General features: G+C 42.4%; 1 protein-coding gene across 1 annotated transcript in view; it reads right to left on the bottom strand.

Annotated features, from left to right (window-relative positions):
* KCNQ5 (potassium voltage-gated channel subfamily Q member 5) overlaps positions 1 to 19,268 on the bottom strand; it is a 285,555-nt gene that overhangs the window by 42,335 nt on the left and 223,952 nt on the right. The window contains exons 4-6 of the mRNA XM_049817803.1: positions 8,535 to 8,710; positions 7,978 to 8,103; positions 435 to 545 (exon numbers count right to left, since the gene is read on the bottom strand). Of these exons, the coding sequence (XP_049673760.1) occupies positions 435 to 545; positions 7,978 to 8,103; positions 8,535 to 8,710 (413 nt within the window). The remainder of the gene's footprint in view (positions 1 to 434; positions 546 to 7,977; positions 8,104 to 8,534; positions 8,711 to 19,268) is intronic.

Raw genomic sequence — 19,268 nt, 5'->3', positions numbered from 1 at the left:
AACGACATTAACTTTTGGTTGATTTAATCCCTTCTGCTACTCTCTGTTGGTAGCCTGAACATGGCCATACAAGACAACCTATTAGAAATATCTCACTATTTTTTTCAATAGAATCTAACTCAGAAAAACATGTCGACTGATTTTTTTTTCAAAAATCTGAAAGAAAAGCCACAATTCATAACAAAAGAAAGGAATTTCAACATTATACAATAGTATGCTACCTAATTTAGGATTATTTCCCAGTTTTGTCCATGCCAAAGAAACTCCGCAAAACTCAAGCAATGACCCCAAACCTTTCATTTGGATTTTGGATAGCAGTTCCCTAGTGTTGTCACAGAGCAACCTTCAGCTTCCTTCAGCTTTTTGTATCGTAACAGCGGGAGGAGCTACAGAAGTTTCTATTACATTTTTACAAATTTCATAGGCATACTCACAGCAGGTAGTGCAAAGAAAGAAATGCCAAGTAGCGCAAATCCTGCAGAAAGCAACCTTCCAAGCCAAGTAAGAGGAGTTTTGTCTCCGTAGCCAATGGTTGTCAATGTGATCTAAAAAGAAACAAAAGAACATCGTGGTTTACCAGAAGTCACTGAGGGATTAGTTGCAGATTAATTATGTTGCGTGAAACAGCGTTTCCACTAAATAATCCAAGACACGGCATATATATATATATATGTAGTTGTTTCTAAAAGAAAACCAAACATAAATAAATAAACGTTAATACGTTCTTCTATTAAAACTTAATACCATTTATGACTGAATAAACCCAAGATAAATAATAAATGTGAGAAAAACACCTAAAAAAGCAATAAGTAGGTTAAAAAAATAATAAAATGGAAGGTCTGGGATCTCAAAGTTGAGTCAAATGATGGGAAATTACATGAGTCGGGCAGAAAAAAGTGTTCTTTTCCATGGTAGTAAATGTGTTTCACCTATTTTCTGCAGGGAAATATAACTGTATGTATTTGCACAACTACACAAATCTAATAGCGGAAAAATACAGTAGGGAGGACGTTGAAGTTCGCAGATGATATGAAGTCAAAGGAAGAGCAAGCAGCAGCTGCATTTTCCACAAGACCATCAGTACAATTTGAAGTGGATTATCTTCTGAAACACAAACCCCAGTAATCAGTAGCTGGAAGGAAATTTAAGTGAAGTTCCTGGTCCTTTCCCCTTCCTTATGAGAGGCTCGGATATACCTATATCACTCCTGATGTGAAGGTCCAAAGACTACGACTAGGTGCAGAGGTACCTCAGGCTGTTGGACAACGTTAGCTTGGACCTACGTGGGGAGAGGTCAGAGAGGAAGAGGACGGCATCTGTGATCCCTTCGCCTGGTGGGTGTCGTCAGAGGCTCAGCACACAGACGTTTCAAAAGTTGTGCTGTGGACGCCAGCACCCGCGCCGTGGAGCACCGGCGTTTGGTACCGGTGGGAGGGCTCTCCATGTGCAACTCGTTGGCCACGGGCAACGTAGAAATGCAAATGCCGCTGGGATAACGGTGCACGGTTGTGGTTTACCGAGCATATCTCCAAGGCAAAAGATTCCGGCTTCAAGCCTGCGTGTGGCTGAGGGTCTTCACTGACCCAAGGAAATGTCCTCCAGGCTACTCGTGGCCTGGGAAGCGTGCTGGTCCCAAACCTGGGGACTGGGCTGGTGGGAGAAAGTCACGGCTCTGCGTTTCCCTCGTGGGGAGTGGGGACCCAGCCCGCTGCAGAGCCAAGGATTTCCGAAGAGCGGGTGGGAAGCGGCAGGGCGCGTGCTCGGGCAACGGCACACGCTGTTAAAGGACAAAGATAGACAACGGTAGGCTGAATGCCAAGGACTCCAGAGTCTGTTATTAGCGGAGAACATGTGCACGGAGAATTATTTTACATCGTGTACCAAATGTGGGCAAGTTCAGGCTTAGCAAATAATCTGGCAGGAACGAATTCTTCAGGAAAATGCCTTCTAGAGACATTATTTTGCTTCCAGCTTCCTCAAAGTTCATTCCTAGGCAAGACGGCCAAAGCAATTCTATTTAATGCTGGGGTCACCACAGGACAAAAGAAGGAAAGTCTTTTGGAAGTAATTAGATTTCAACTATTTAGGGCTCTGTAGATAGTAAACAGTGCTTTTAATTGCTCCCATTGTTGGGAACAAGCTGCGGGTGCAATTTACCCTGAGAGCGCCATAGTGACTGAAAGAGAGTGAGCTGAACTAAGGCTGCAGCTGAAATTTCAAGTGGTTATCAAGTCTCAAGTTTTGTAATGCTAGCCCGGTCACAGACACACCACCTCGCGCGCTTATCAGGTCTCGCTCTCCTTCCTTGCTCCTCTTCACTTCCCTGCCCCATCCCCTCTCCCCGGCTTTTGCTGGACTCTTTGGAGAGCCAACGCAACCCAGGAAGGCGGAGAGAATTATCCACGTTTCTGCGTGGTTTGTTTCTGCTCTTTCGGTGAGTTGTGTTAGCTCGTGGAGGCGCCTAACGAATTCCAGAGCCTGCACAAGGCAGCGTGCGGCTGAGATTGAGCGATAAGGAGGAAGGGAGATGGGAAGGCAGCTCCCTCTTTCCCTGAAGAGCTGAGGCAACCACGCTCTTGCCCTGGCAGAGGGGCTCGATTTGGATTTCCTTTGTCGGCTGAAGAAGGTTTTCCCAGCTCTTCTCGTCAGAGCGCAAGTGCAGAACAGTTTGAGGCTATTAAGACCCCGAGAGCAGCGAAGCGCTTGAACAAATGAATCCCTGAATAAAAGTTTGTCGAAATTCGTTTCCAGGACAGCCGCTGCGAAGCAGTTTGAGGCTCTGGAACAAGCCTGGCTTCTTGGCTTCTGTCCAGCTCCCTATCTCTGCCAGACGCTGGAAAGTACAGAGATATCTCCTGCCTCGGCTGACAAGAAGGAAACAGAACTAAGTGTCATCTGCATATTAATGATATTGCCACCGAACTGTCTTCCGAAGAAGTCAAAGATAAACTTGAACCTTTGGGATCCGACATCTGGGAGCGATCCAAAACCAGGAGCAGTCACACAGACTGTATCTCTGGAACTTATCCAAAGAAAATAACAAGACCATATTAAAGCCTTTCCCCCCATTCTTTCAGGTCCTGAGGACTTAATGGTATCAGTCTGTGATTAAGAATATCAGTGGCTTCTTGCTCACATTGAGCTGTTTTATCTCGGGATGGTCTTTACATGGGCGTATAGGTGTCAGCACCGTGCCGTATCGCCTTACTCAACACTGAACAAATGGGTTTGATCTTCATTTTATGTTCCTCTCGTCACACAACTAAGAAAATATTTTTCCAGGCAACTTAAGGGTCAAGTTCAGGAATAATCCTCCACATCTTTGCTGGTGCTGCGAGCGAATGACTAAACCACTGGCCAGGCCCTGACTGGCATAATGCTGAGGTTAAATTAACTGAACAGGGTGTGGAAAACTACTGGCCGTGAGACCGTGACAACATGAGAAATTTTCCAGACGTCACTGATAATAACGTAAGAAGCAGAGAGAAGTTACAGCTAGCACTGTGAGGAAAGGTTGGATCCCATGGGTGGTTAAGGGAGAAGTGACCAAAGTTCAAAGGTGACCGGCAGAAATTATTTGGGACCTTTCAGGGATCACAATTTTGCAAGGACAACGGCACCTAGGTGATGGCATCAGCAGTACCGTACAAGGCCAAGAGTGACGAGGTGACAGAACTACAAAATCTGTAGGAAACCTGTGCAGGTAATTAGGGACAGGTTGTATATTTGAGAGGAGACTTGGTCAGAGGAAGCAAAGTGGTGAAAAAGAGGATCAAGATACTGTAAAAGAAATAACAAGGTGTGCAAATCATGTCTTTCTGGGGATACCAGCTGAGGAGCCCCGTGTCTGATCACGACAGCCTAAACCAGGACAATAAACCAAATCCTTTAGAGTTTACCTGGACAGGACTCATTTCACCTAACTTGAAAAAGAAAATGCTTTGGTGTTTAGCATGTCTGGTCACCGCAACATGTACAATGGAAAGAGAGATTCCTCCAGCGGGTAACTCATCTTATCCTAAAATGTAGGACTTGGGCTTGCTGGAAAACAAGTGTCTAGTGCCACCAGCGATGCCCTAGGGCATCTGAACAGGGGCCACCCGCAGGAGAGGCAGCAGACCCTCCAGCAGATATCCCAGGGCACTGTGTTTCTGTGTTCAAGCAACTGAATCACATTCCTACATGGCTAAACGAGCTAGCTGAGTCCTATTTTGTGTACCAGATGCAAAACACTCCGTTTTGGTTGCTTCTATAAATGAGGTGTCTGGACAGACCAGCCAAGGCAGGCAGTGTCATCTGGCTAGACTCAAAACTCACAACGAGGACAGAACTCCTGTTGTATCTCATTGCTGGAGCTAATAAATATGCTAATAGTAAGTGAGGTAATATAATAATGAATGTGATTATATAAGCTAGGTGCCTTCAATTAGACGAGATAGGACCCAGGAGGCCCCCCTCTCCACCCTAATATTTCTTTCTGATGTCGTTTTATGTCCTGCTAGCAGTACTTACCTTTGGAAACTTTACCTGACATCAATTAACTGAAAAAAATGTAGTTTGCTCATGCTATCGTTACATTAAATGGGAAGAATGTCATCGATATTAACTCATTTGAGCTAGTAATTGTGACAATATTATTCAGTGTAATATGTTTTGTTCACCTACAGGTCACTGTGGAGTGCCAGAGCCATTCTGTATCCAACTGTAACTACTGGACACCACTTGAAAATAATGACTTATTAAGAGAAACTCTGTCAAATGTGTAAGAGAGACAGGAATCTTAATTGCATTACATTTGCAGGTAAAACTAATTAACGTACAAACTAAATGCCACTATAAGCACACACGGTTCTGGCTAACACTAGCACTTCTCAGAAAACCATGCATGGTTTGCTTTTGAAATACTTAATTTTTTAAATTGATCTTTTGTTCCCATGCAGTTTGGTTATTCTATTCTGCTAAATGAATTTACCTCCTCTACCAAAGCAAATTTTGAACTTGAGCTCTTCCTATAACACACCCTGTTGGGTGCTGCTGTGTTTGGCAGAACTGTGGGGACCCCAACGCCAAGAACATTCAGAACAGTAACATTAGCGTGATGGTTAAGCTGCGCATTGCACAGTACAACGTGCAATTGCAAATACAGTGGAGTATTCATATGTAAATATCAGGATGCCATATCCTGCCTTTCATCTCAGCGTAAAAATGCAGGCTTCAGAAATGGAGTCAGTGAAACGACCATAGCAGGGTACGGCCCTCAACTAATTTGAATTGACAAACGGGTTAATTGCTGCATGCTGGGTCTGGTCTTGTAAGGGGGGGCAAAAGTGCCCCTAAAAGCCTGACATTTAAGGTGACTACTTGCGCCTGACTTCAGTGGAGTCTTTTCTTTCTTGTACCTCTGCCATCACAGAATTCAGTCTGGGATTTGGTAGATGCTCTGTGGTTTAAGTTAGAACAACTTTTGCAAATAAACAAATCAATGAGGCTAAGCATTGATTTCCCCTAGAATGCCATACAATCTGACCTTTTCAAAATCTGCATGTGGGTTACTCTGGCAGTAAAAACAACCATGACTAAGAAGCACATTATGCATTTCCCACATACTGTTTTACATATTATACAAAAAATACTATTATTAAAATGGCAAAGATAACAGGTAAGGGGGAACACTGATTTTCAGTAACTTTGTGCACTTAAGCACATTAAAAATTTAAATGTATTCTTGTCACACACTTGGGAAAGAAAAAAAGATATAGAAATATACAATACAGATTGTTTTCAGGTTTTTGATTACAGTTTGTTGTTTTTCCTGCTGATGTCAAGAAAAGATTCCTATTTTCTCAGTTGCACTACTTATCTGACCTATGAGTCATACTTTTTCGCTTCATAGTGTACAAAATATTTTAAGCACCACTTTATACAATGATTATTTTTTAGCGGAGCCTTTCCTTAAAAAATAGCAGCCAGCAGGTAGTGGAGAAGCAAATTCTAAAATAAAGACCTTGCTCCTGCTGCCGGAGCTGTTGAGGGAGAAGGATCCGGATCTAACCTGAGCCTCAGCCAGATGTCAGAGTTGAGGTCTGAGGTTGCTGGGACCGTCCCGTTCCTCACCCATAGGTTTCCCCAGCAGGCAGGGGGGTAAAATCCTCCGCTTAGTCCAAACTCCCGAAGTCACCCACGGCTTTGCGGAGAGGAATTGAACGGCTGAAAACCCACGTTGCCAGACCCATCCACTGCCACCCCTGAAGGGGCAACGGTGTTTGCAGACTGCCAGAGCCAGGGTACCCATCAGCGAGGACCCCAGCGTCCCAAGCCAGATGCTTCCCAACCGCGTCAATCCGGGCAGGTTGGAAAGCTTTAAGCCAGACCTAGACCTCAGCTTTTGAAGAAAAGTGAAACAAAATAAACTGCAGTGATGGGACCGAGGCTAAAACCTTCTCTCATGACTTTAGCTGATATGAATTTTACATGCGTTTGGATTACAGGATGAAAATGTGTATTTTATCAGACATCTGCCTTGATGCTCTAAAGCAACAAGTTTCAGGAAGAATATTTTTGTATATTTGTAGATGCACGAGTAAGACCTACTAGGTCTGGCTTTTCCAAGCTCCCAATTCCGTGCACTGGTAACACAGAAATCTAGTCTCTAGGGAAGACGTGTAACAAATGATTAACCCTTCGATGAACAAACTTCAAATACAAACTAATACAAACACCAATACAAAACCAAACTAATCCTACTAATAGGAAATGACCTTGCCCTTTGCTCAAAACGTAACCAAAACTTATTAAAAATATTTCTCAAGGATTTCAAGCATTTTGGAAAGGGCTTTTGCACGGTCCATCTACGCGTGGTCTGAGCCTGCGGATACCGCTGAGTGCAGATGAAATCTTGTCAGCAGAAGGTCTGAGGTGCGAAAGCTTCGTTTCTGCATCCCTCTGGTGAGGAGGGGTGGCAGAGGCTGGTTCAGATCTTGCTTGCACTTATTCCAGGAAAACTAATGAGTGCTCTAGGTTATGTCAGTATTAATGATCTCACGGGCATCACGTCACTACTCAGACACTGTCGGAGCTCAGGGTGTTTGTTCTACTGCATCAGAAGGAAAAGCAAAGCAGTTTATACTGCCTGGCGATGGCTCTGCCATAGGCTTTGTTGGGGTAGATTCCTGAAGCTGCCTAAGTAACTCCCGCACAGTGCAGGCGTCTAGCTCACTACAGGGCATTTTTAAGCAAAAAACCCTACACACTATGCCATAAAATTTTTTTTCAAGATTTCAGACCTAGTTTTTCATTGTTCATTTAAAGCCTGGTCTATTTAAACATGTAAGCATTCCTATAATCCTCCTTCTTTCAGAAAAGCAGTCAGGCATGTACTTAGATCCCACAGTTTTCAACAAAGGAAAACCAATTGATTTGATAGTTAAGCATGAGCTCAACTAAATCAGGGCTTTTATACCTGTAAAAATAACACTGCTGAAGCAGAATGGGAATATTTATTCTTGCTTTTTCTGCTCCAGGTACAGAGGAGGGAGAAACAACATCATTCTAAGGGTGCTGATGATACTCTTCCCTTCACCACAAAGCTGATGTGAGAATTTTTTCCCTCTTTCTTTCCTGACGCTTGTTCCTCTTCCTGCACTGCAGCTTACAGCCCTCTGATTCAGATCAAAGCCGCTCTTTGTGGGCCCATATTACAAACTGTATTACTGAAAGGATCTGCGTTAAAAAATACAATGCTTTCTTCTCTTGAAGGTTTAGTGGTCTGGTTTGCAGCAGGAACACATAAAGAGCTGTTCTGCAAGATGGGGTGAAGTGAACTATGGATGTGCAAGAGAACAGCTGGAGGAAGAAGCTTCCCAGACCAGTTTTCTGCCAGTGAAAACAATTCACTGAACAGCACACTAAGTTAAAATCCACAGTAGGTGAAATTCTAGCATACCGGTTAAAGAGCGTGTATTAATTTTCTGTACTTACTGTGCCCCACCAGAGAGCATCTGCATATGTGGAGAATTGGTTATTTGCATCTTTTTCCACCAGATAAACCAGGAAAGATGAAAAGATGAGCACTAAAAATCCTATGTACCAGGCTGTGATTAATTCCTAGATAAAAGAAACCAGAGATCAATATCCATTTGAAAGACTGAAGAGAATGGCATTTCAAGGAAAACATAATGAAAAGATCTATATATTTTTTTGGGCATTTGAGCAGTTAAAAGTCAAATGCTTCCCTATGGATGCAAATTTTCTCTGAAAGTGGACCAAATCCAGTCCTGTGACGCTTCAGCAACTTCACCAGTATATACCAAATTACAACAGCGTATCAAGGACAACATTTTCAACATATTGCAAAAACTGTTAGCATTTAACATGGCCTGATGTATCTGTGGTAATGCCCATTACAATTTGATGTTACTTCAGAAAATTTTAGGCACTCTGCTCAAAACTGATAAATGTTTGTTTCCTTGGCTTCTTGTTGAATCACATCGAGTGAAACTATCAATGAGACAAAATCAGCACCTAGCATTACGTACCTTGCTATGTGCATAAACTACTGAACCTAATAATTTCCAAGTGCCTCCTCTTCGGTCCATGCGCACCATACGAAGGATCTGTAGGAAACGAAGACTTCTCAGTGCTGATGTTGCAAAAATGTTACCCTGAGTTTTTGCAGAAACAACTGCTATTGAAGCGATGAGAACAATGATGTCTGAAAGAAATACATTACAGAAAACATTAATGACCGAGCACCAATAAATAACACATACATGTACATGAGCTGAATGAGGGGACAAAAGAGAGACTCCTGCGGCGGGTGGGAAACTGAAGGACTGAGATTCCTCTTTGAGGTAGGGATGTGAGGTCAGGGCTGGTGTCAAAAACTACCCTGGGAGCCTCCAGGGTGAAAACTGAGGGTAGTAGTTTTGAAAACGTGGATAAATGGAGCAGTGTTGAAGGAACCTCATCAGCTTTGAAGCCTGATGTAGCAAATTGTATAAATCGGTAAATGGATTTGAACCTTTTCCTTTTGTATCTTTTCCCATAGCAACTTTCTTATGAAACGGCAAAAAAGAAAACAAAGATAAGAAAGAACTAGAGCAGCCCAAGTGGTGAGAGTCCAGTGGAACCGGACTTAGAAGCACAGGTATTAATTTCCTATGAGTACAAACACTGTGTGCTTGAGGCATGTAGTTTCTGGACACAACTCCCCTGATGTACCGTTTCCTGGAAAGGAAGAAATACAGTGCTGGGTACTCAGAAGCATTCTTTTAGCTGGCAGCCTGGAAAGTTTGTTGAAACCCAGCAAGTGTTAGGATTTATTTCTTCAGGTCACAGATTCAAACTGTGAGAGTGAGTTCGTTCCGCATGAACTAATCAGCCAACTGCCCTTAATGCCAGAACAGCATTTAAAGGGAGATGAGGAAAAGCAGGACAGTGATGGCACACGGATGCTGTGTGAAGGCATAATGTTCTTTTAAGATGATTGGGGCAGACACACCGGTGTGCACAGAGGGGAACAGCATAGAACATGCTCTGTGTTACTTCATCACCTCATAATTAATTTCCTGACCTTCTTCAAAAGCTTGAAGAGCCTCTGTAAAAAAATACCTGCTTTAAATCTTAGGATTTTGTGGTGTTTGTGTGTTTCTATGCAAGGATAATCTAAGCCCATGTTTGCCAGTGAAGAACTGAAAGGAAGTTCTTGTTCACACGAGTTTTGCTTCTTTTGTGTTGGGTATGAACACTCATCTTGTCCCAGGCTTAGTCCTACAAGTCAAGAATGACCCAGCAAGTGAAAAGGTCAGTTCCATCCAGTACAGTAGAAAATAGCCTTGGTTCATTCTGCTCAGCCACCAAATAAAGCTGAGGTCCAGATACCCTTGCCTGCAAACATTCTGGGTTTCTTTGAACTCACCTCTGGATGGCTTTGTCCTCTTATTACAATACTAAAGGTACAGACAACCTGTGGCTTAAGGAGCAGGACACTAAACTAAATTGTGGAAATCCTTGTCACAAGATGCTATAGGTTTACTTAAGTTCAAAGCCAGCAGGATGATCTCATGGGAGAAGATTTAATCGTGGGCTTATTAATACCAAGACCCCACTTCTGGCTCAGGACTTCCCAATTAGCAGGCTGTTGGAGGCTGAGGGACTCTTATGGAGAAATATCATTGTACGTTTGCCCTGCTCGTGTAATCTTCTCTGACTGTTCACTGTTGGCTAGTGTGTCACTGTTGGACACAGTGTGTTAGGCTAGGCTGACCTTATGCCTGTCTTATGCTCTGACATTTTCAAGTGCCTTTGGCTACTACATAGGTGGATCATAGGTGGCTACTATATAATTGGCTACCAAAAAAAGCTGGATTTGCCTCTAGATGTAAATCCAACGTGTTCAGAGATGAAGAAGAGCCAGAAATGGATAAAGTATCCTGGGACGTCTCTGCCAAGAATGAGTCTCAAGAGCACAACAACCAGATGCAGGAGGTCTAGGTGAGAATTCATAGAATCATAGAATCATGGAATCATTTAGGTTGGAAAAGACCTTCAAGATCATCGAGTCCAACCATCAACCATGCCCACTAAATCAGGTCCGGAAGTACCCTGTCCACTCGCTTTTTGAATATCTCCAGGGATGGTGACTCAACCACTTCCCTGGGCAGCCCATTCCAATCTTTGACAACCTTCTCAGTAAAAAAATTTTTCCTAATATCTAACCTAAATCTCTCTTGCCTCAACTTGAGGCCATTTCCTCTTGTCCTATTCAGAAATAGGATAACTGACCAGGAAAAGTTAGACATCACAAATTCTAACGGAGATCAGAAAAATAGATGGGGTGGGATTCAGCTCCACACGAAGACATTTAAATTTAGGCACCCGCATGTGAAGCAGGTGCCTAAACTCCCCGGGCAGCCCAAGGAAATCACGTCAGCTGAGAGAGGTGCAGCTAATCCTCAGGAAGGCTGCCCAGCTGACCCCTGCTCTGGGCTTGGTACAAAAAAGGCTCGGTTCAGCTGCCCGAATTTATTTGTCCAGTGCCATTTGAGATGCCTTAAGGTATCTGAGACATCCCCTAGGTCTGGCAGCTATGCTCTCGGACCTGGGAAGGCTGTGCCCTTCAGGAGAAGTCGCTGGAGAGCGGGGAATATCACGTAACAGGGGACACTTCTGTGTACGCCGCCGAACTAAGCCCTAGATCTTGACCGCCTATGCTGGAAGTATAGACACGTAGCGCACACGTACCCACCTACAAGCAAACTTCTATATTTAGGTGTGTTTATCTGGATCTGAGGCTCACATAGAGTGCGCTGGAAAGCCTTGAGCAACACGGACTGTGTTGAAGAAAGACCGTCCCTGGTGACTAACACGATGGCAAGGTTAGCTTGGCTTGTCCCACGCTGCTCCGAGCAGAGCAGCAATGCAAGAGCCATTTTTAATTAGCGGTGACTGGCTAGCAGCAAATCAGATATCGTTAGAAAAGCAGCGTGGACTCCTGCAAATCATTCTTAGAACTTAGAAGAGAGTAAGGTCACCCAAATATTATGAATTCTGCATTTGGTCTCAAAATTATTAAAGTGTTTACGGGGGGTTTGGTTACCCTCAATCACTATCAACAGGACGGTTTGTTACAAAAGCCAACGATTTGCCCCTGCTCTTATCCCTGCCCATTCCAGGAGCTCTGACAGCTTTCCTTATAACATGGAGTTTCCTGGAGGCCCCCCACTGCAGAAAATTCAAATTAATTCAGTTTTGCCCGCACTGCACAGCATCTGCCCTGTGCTGCTGGGAACCCTCTGCCCCACTGAGGGTCTCTGGTCCCCTCTGACCACGAGAGACAAAGAAGCCAACAGCAGCATAGCTGTCTTTTCCCCTTTTTAAAGTGTTGGTTCAAGGGCGTTATCTACTTGTGTATAACCTTCTAGATGGAGGGTTGGGATAGGGAGAGGCAAAAGGAGGAGAGCCTGGGGAAACGGGGGAGCAGAAAACGCACTGGCACATGTTTAAAAAACAGTTGGAGGGAAGAGAGCCTTCCCGGGCTAGGCTGGTGGTTTTTTCACACCTTGCTTTCTCATCTTCTTCACCTCTTCACAATACACCCACCCGTCCCAAACCACCCCTGTCCCCAGCTCCTCAGGCTGGGAATAGGGAAGGAAAGAGTGTGTCCATTGCCTAAGGCAGCGCTCCCTGGCTGCGTTTCCCGCGGAAGCAGGGAAGGCAGGCAGGCACGTTATTTCAGCATAGTTTAACTTGCCAGGAACAGGTGTAAGATAAATCAAAATAAACCCTTCTTGGAATGAAATCAGAGTCCAAAGGAAAGTTTGCAACAGTTGAAAGTCACTTCTGAATATGTTAAACTTGCTTGGTTTTCTTATCTAAGCATACCCTGGAAAAATGAAAAGTTAAATACTTTACGATTCTCTCCCTGCCACATTTTTTTCCAGCAAAGCTCAGGTGCCATTTGCCCTCTTTTAAGCAAGAGAGCAAAATATTATTGTGAACTTTCCTTCATACTCCACTTGAATTTAGCTAAAATCTCCATGGTACTTCTGTATTTTAAGGAGGCTTTAGCAAACTTCTATCAATATTTTCCTCTTTAACTTTTAGTGGCAAAACCGGGAAATCAAGAAGAAGTAAACAGCAACGTTTCAATTAATTTAATGGGGACTCAAGTTTCACTCTGTATCTTGCTGTAAAGCACCAGGAAAGTTTGGGATGTGAGAGTGCGTAATGGGCAGTATAAGTCCAAACTTCTCGGTAATGACTTATTAGAAGACAGAAGTTTCTGATGTACATTTACTTCTTTGAGTTTTTCCAAGCTAATATCTTGTGCCTGATCTTCCAAAACGTTAAGCATGTCTTCAGCTATGATGCTGATTTTATTCACTCTTTAAAAGTCTCTCTCATATTTTTATCCTGCAGATAGCACCCTCCCTCGTTAACTCCAGTCTGAGATTTCAGATCTTCTCAGCGGCTTTTGCAATGTTCACTTCTGAACACTTAATTTCAAATTAAATTTCAAACAATGGATTCTTCCACTTCAGACATTTCACCTAGTATCTCTCAAGAAACCGCTGAGGTCACGTGAAAGTTTTGTTAATAGTCACTTAACAAAGGCTTTTTTAGTTGGCGGCCACCATGTTAACACCGGGGAGCCCCCTGAAAAACAAAAAAAGAGGAACCCAGAACTCACGTGTGTAATAGATTACACTTGTATATTGTCCAATCTCACTAAAATAGTGACATTTAAGTCAAGACGAGTAACTGAAGCCCAGTAATGCAACCCCCTGAGTAGCTCAGGAGAGGTGGGCCAGCCTGAGCTCCCCACTTCCCAGAGGAAAGCCAGTGTTGGGTGGCCTTACCCTGCTCAAGCCGTTAGAAACTCTGGATCGCTTGGATTACTGGTGGAGGTGTGCTTAGCATTTCTAAGCTATAAGCACTTCTGATGGCAACTCTGTGACTGAGAGATTAATAATGATAAAAAAGGAGGTATCACAAATCATCGTAACGGATTGTTTTACTGCTAATGACTTTTTCAATGTAACTTTCCTACTATGAACTTTTTGGGTGTTGTGGGATTTTACAGTATTCAAAGGTATCATGCTAATGGACCCAGTTACATAGGGGAAAGGGTGAACACAGCAGCTTTACTTGGATATTGCAAAACATCCCAAAGCCTTGATATGCCATCAGGACAATCTCTAAAATTACAGAAAGAATGTCAGGATGATATTAGGAAATGTAATTAATGACAATCTCTCATCTGCTCAAAGCTCATGTACATGCTCAGACTAATAGACATTCTCTTTCTCTCTTTCATATTCTTCAAAGACTTAGTGTATAAGAAGATGTTAGTGAGAGCTTTTCCTATTGCTTGTATTTAATGCTGATGTGTTGGAACGTCCTTTCCTTCTAAAAAAAAAAAAGACACTTTAAGCCAATACAGGTTAAATGAAACTTGTGATTTTTTTTCTCTGATTTTATCTGAATAGAAAATGAACAATATTTAATCATTTTAGAATCATCCCTATATTATCAAAATAGTGTTTGCTATCAATTCACAGAAAATGCTCCGAATTTACACATCCTTGTTACAAATACGCAGGAAACCACAACGGCTGTCAATTGCTGTGCCTGCTCTGGCTACAGAACAGCACAGAGAGGCAACGAGCTAGGACAAGAGTAGGACACATCTGCCCCCAAAACTGCAGGAATAAGCAGAAAATCTCAAGAGCGTGGTTTATCTAGCCTGCAGCTGTATTAACTCACAAAGGAAATTAACTGGCAACCGTATGACCAAATTTAGGCTACCCTGAGGCTGTCTTTCTAAGGTCTAATTTTAGGCTAGAGTTATTATCTATGACCCAGAGAAAAGACACGGCTCGTAGTGGTCATTTCTTATGAATAGTTCTCAGGACAGTTAATTATCCTAAATATGAAAGCTACCCCTGAAGAAACCAGCACAGCGATTCGGTGCTGTTACAGAGCCGCGCGGCTCCATCGCCGACCACGAGCACCGCGGGTGCTTTGACATCGGCTCCGTCTGCTTACAGGTTATGCCCGCGTTTTGCAGCACAGCGAGCAATTATTCTCACTGGCTGGGGAATTTAAATAAGTTTTAATGCAGATTTACAACAACTACATCGAAATAGTCAACAACTTTCTGTTCTGAGTCCCTGGGAGGTGTGGGTGGTGGAAGGGAGGGAATGACCAGCATTTTAGTTCTTCTAGGACCTCTTTGTATATCAGTCCTTCCAGTAGCTTCATCGTGTTTATTGCTATTCTCAGAACTCCCTTCAATTTGTCTACAATAATCTCCACAGCTAGCTGGCTGGGACCAGAGGGTATCATCTAATCAATGTAGAAATGTACTTTGAATTTTAATCAGACACTACAGCACGAAGTTAACACAACACACATTCCGGAGCACTGTTTTTGAGCATGTCACGCTACAGAAAGATGATAACAAAAATATATTCCATGGGCTCTATCCTAAACTGATATAATTTGGCAATTGAAAGCACTTTAAGGTATAGCCTGATGACTGACACATGACTTAGGCCATACAGCAGTACGTGAAAATAAGGTTGCTCTTTTTCAGATTCCTAAAAGAAAAGGTCTGTTTATACAAACTCGTCTATAGGAACAGCAGCCTTTTTGCACAGCCTAGTAACATATTTGGCATTGGTGTATTTTATGCTCCTGTGGGCTAGCTAAAAAAAAAAAAAAAAAAAAAAAAAAAAAGGAAAAGAAAAAGACATTCATACAGTTTAAGGCTTCTGAATACCCTAATAGAGGGGTATTCAGAGAGGGAAATAATTGTATCATTATTCCTCGAGCACTTGTTGAGAAAGGTCATAGAACAGAAAAGACCATTTCGTCATAACTGGCTGCAGAAATGCTTTTAGCTTCAAACAAGGGATTAACCACTTCCCTCTACCGGTTCAAGAGGGCAAAGAATAAAAATCATGATTAGCGTATGCTGCAACAGTTAATTTGAAAAGAGGCAAATTGTAATGTTTTTACCAGGTGGCAGTTCCTTTGCTCTGTGAACAGTCCCCTTGCTATGAAATCAGTGGGATATTTCACATAGTTATGGCAGAAAAAATTTGGTCTAATATGGGCTGAACTTTCGGTGACCTTGCATAAGTATTTACCCCAGAAACCAAGAATTTTCAATATTTTTATATATAGAATGTCCAGAACCTTAACTTACATTTATTTAAAGATTAAACCTGTAATTACATCTCTGAACAGAGAAATGATCAATATTACCATGTTTAGAAAGATGCTGGACGTTATCATATTTTGTAAATTGTCCCATTGGAAGAAGCAGAACTATTTATGGATAAAGTACAATACTTGCACTCAGTACGTGCAAGATTGTCAAAATCAGCTAAGTGGATTTTTAGAGACTACTCTGGAGACATAGGGTCTTTTGAGGACACCTGAATTCACCCTCTGGAATACGATATGCTCAAGCATTATTCTCTGCCTATTAAAAACCCCCAGTTTAATGTCATCCATTGAATTATATCACCTGAACATCTCTAGCGCAATTTGGGAGAGGCAGGAAGCCGAGTTCTGCACCTCCCACAAAAAGCTGAGCAAAGTTACAGCAATAAGGCCTCAATTTTACAGGAAAAAAGCGCCTAACCACCACCATCAACAACACCCCCCCCCCCCCCCCCCCCGCCCCAGGCAATATGAGATAATCTGAGTTTTGCATATACCAAAAATAATGGTGCTCAGGATCTTGAGTCCTGGCAAAATTTGCTTTCAGCTATGTCTGAATATAGCTTTTCTTTCTGGTCGGGGATCGGATCTCTCTGCTCAGATGCCAGACAGGTTATGATTAATCGTCACCTACTAGTAAAAGTAATTGGCAGGATATCTTCAGGAAATTCTTGGGATGGATGACGCTGTTTGATTTTTGCAGATGTTGTTGTCACTCCAGCCAGAAGGTCTTTGTGTTTTCAAATACATAATACTCTCTGGATGGAAACCATCTTAATTGTCATTACAGGCAAAACAAGTTAGTGATTTCGCTTCCTTTTGTAATCTTTTTTCAAGATGCAAAACAACTCGGTATTTTTAGAAGTAGGAAAGTAAAACAGTTTTGTGTATCAAGATAATTTGCAGAGATAAACACAGATGAGTGTGAAAATTGACTTTTATTGCTGTTGAAAAACAGGAAAATAGGGATGTATGGCAGTGGCACATAGAAGAGAAAGACATTATAGAAAAATGTGTTATACTGTCCAGGCACTGAAGTGGAATTAAAAAATCCAGACATTACTACTTCTACTCTTGGGTTTTTTTTCTTCTAACAATGGAAAATGGCTACATTAGTCACTGACATAAATTCTAAGGAGTCCACTAAAAGTGCACTTCTGTGCATAGAAACTTGGATTTTCCTTACTCATCAGCTGAGCAATACTCCAGTGAAGAGATCAAAAGAGATGAAGCATCTTGAACCCTTCTCTCCATCTATAGTTTGCATTTGCAATGTATTGGAAACATCTGAGTAAGCAAAATATTTTAATGTGAAATGAAAGTGACCTCCTGAAAATACAGATGTCTTCTTTCTAGGATACATGTTAATTTTATATAGCCAAAGTGGCTCTATTTAGAAAAGCAGCTCACCAACATGTAAAGCTATCTTTTTCTGGCAAAGAGAAAATGGTAGGAATTAAAATTATTTAAGAGAAGTTAAATTAAAATTTTAAACATGCATATAAAATAATATGTAGTATTATTTACATGATATATAAACCCTACATAAAATGTAATAATGAAATAATATATTATATCAAATACGCATGCATTTATGTTATAAAAGCACTACTGTGTGGTGCTTAGTCGCCAGCTGGCGTTAAACCACGACGCAATATAACATAAAATAGGCTACGTTTCATGTATTTTCAGTGCTGTGGAAAATAAACTCTGCATTAAACTGCTTTACGAGATCAATTCAAAGGTTTTATAACTGCAGACACTGTGAGGATTAGCCACAGCACCGCGTCCTGACGCTGAAATCCCAGATTTGATGAGACCCCCCCCCCCCCCCCCGCCTCCAGAGCCCGGTGCTGGGGTTGAGGTGAGTTCTGCAAAGCAGCTGCCGGCGAATGGAGCCGTACCCCACGGCACATCCCCGGCGAGCCTGCCCACGCGACGTGGAGCCCCAGCTCAGGCCCACGGAACGGGGCGAAGGAGGGGGTAAATCCCTGCCGCCGACCCCCGGCACAAACACGGGGACGCCGCAAAGGGCAGCGGTGCAGGGGAACGCGACCCAACCTGGCACCTACACCGAATCCACGCACCCTTCCGCTAAACGTTTGCTTTTGAGCTGGTCCCACGCTTAGCCTATTTCTTCAGCCTATCCTAACGAAAACCAATTAGCTTAAGATTTCTTTTCTCAGCCACAGAAAGGAGCTGTGTGGTCTTTCTACGTCAAGGAGGAGAACTATCCCGTGTTTCCTCTACCTGTGGCTACTCCAAGCAGCGGCAGTAAATCCCTTTATTCACAGGCACCTTAGCGTGCCTTCGCTACACCTTGAGTAAAGCTCTTTACCATGCAATGCAATCGTACGTTGCCCCCCAACAAAACGAAACGAAACTGGAAACACGTCAAAGGCACTTGTCAGCAAAGCCAGTCGAATACAACAAGTTTGGACTCGGTAGGTCACATCATTTTTGAAACGGAGAAACAAGGAATATTTTGAGAAAGTCAATACTGGGCATTTTTTAAAAGTGAAAACTAAATATTCCCTTATGAAATTCCAGAATGAGGAAGATGGGTCAGATCTTTGTTTTGTCATTTTTTTAATCAAGGTTTATAATGAGATCCTAATTCCATCCCCAAGAATGGATCAACCGATGTTACTCATTGCTATGCCAATGTACTGAAAGTACATGTACACTCTTCCTGTGTAAAAGTAGCACAGTTTCAGGCCATTATGACACATGTATCAAAAGAATGTCATTTTACCTTTTCTTGTAGATAGCCAAAATATTTCTCTGTGGGCTGAGAATCACAATAGCTCGACAAATACTAAATTTTAAATTGTAGTTATGGTTACCATTTTTTATTCAGTCCGGATAAGAATAACAACGTTAATGGGAACATTTCACCTGTCTTTGTACTGTTAGCAATTAAAGTTCATGGCCCTGTTGAGTACATACTCTTTCTATGGACTGAATAAGACCTCAGCAAACATCTTTATATTATTAACAGCTGGCTCAATAAATCTTAAAAATCTAAGGGCCTCCTGCAAGCTAAGATTAAGTTCAGTTGCAAGCCTTTCATGGATGCATACTTTATTAGCCTTTTCCAATAATTGATCTTTAACATTATTAATGTGTACCTGCCAGAAGGAATAAAGCACTATTTATTCAGTAGGAGTTGTATTTGGCTTTAAGACAGGCTGACAGAAACACATTTAAAACTGTATCTTTGACGCAGTGTTCACCAACCCAACTGGTGTCCAACCAGAGAAAACAAACCACGAGTAACACGTGCAGCTCCTTCCCATAAATCTTCATTTATTCTGCCCAGTAACTCTTTTGTGCCTTACAAGCCCTGGGAAAACAAGGTTTGCTAGTTGCTTTACTATGTCTGAGGTTTTTTTCCTGGATGACAGTAGACCTTAGCGAAAAAGGCTGTTGTTCTGGAGAGAAAAAAACCTGAAGATTTCTGAAGGGAAAGGCAGCGGGACGGATAGCCAGACCCAGCCCCCCCTCCCTGATGAATAAAGAGGCTCATTAGATCG

The sequence above is a fragment of the Accipiter gentilis genome, chromosome 15 (assembly GCF_929443795.1).
Source record: "Accipiter gentilis chromosome 15, bAccGen1.1, whole genome shotgun sequence".
Lineage (NCBI taxonomy): Eukaryota > Metazoa > Chordata > Aves > Accipitriformes > Accipitridae > Astur > Astur gentilis.
The sequence above is the reverse complement of the archived record's forward strand: the minus strand, read 5'-3'. Positions and strand labels throughout refer to the sequence as shown.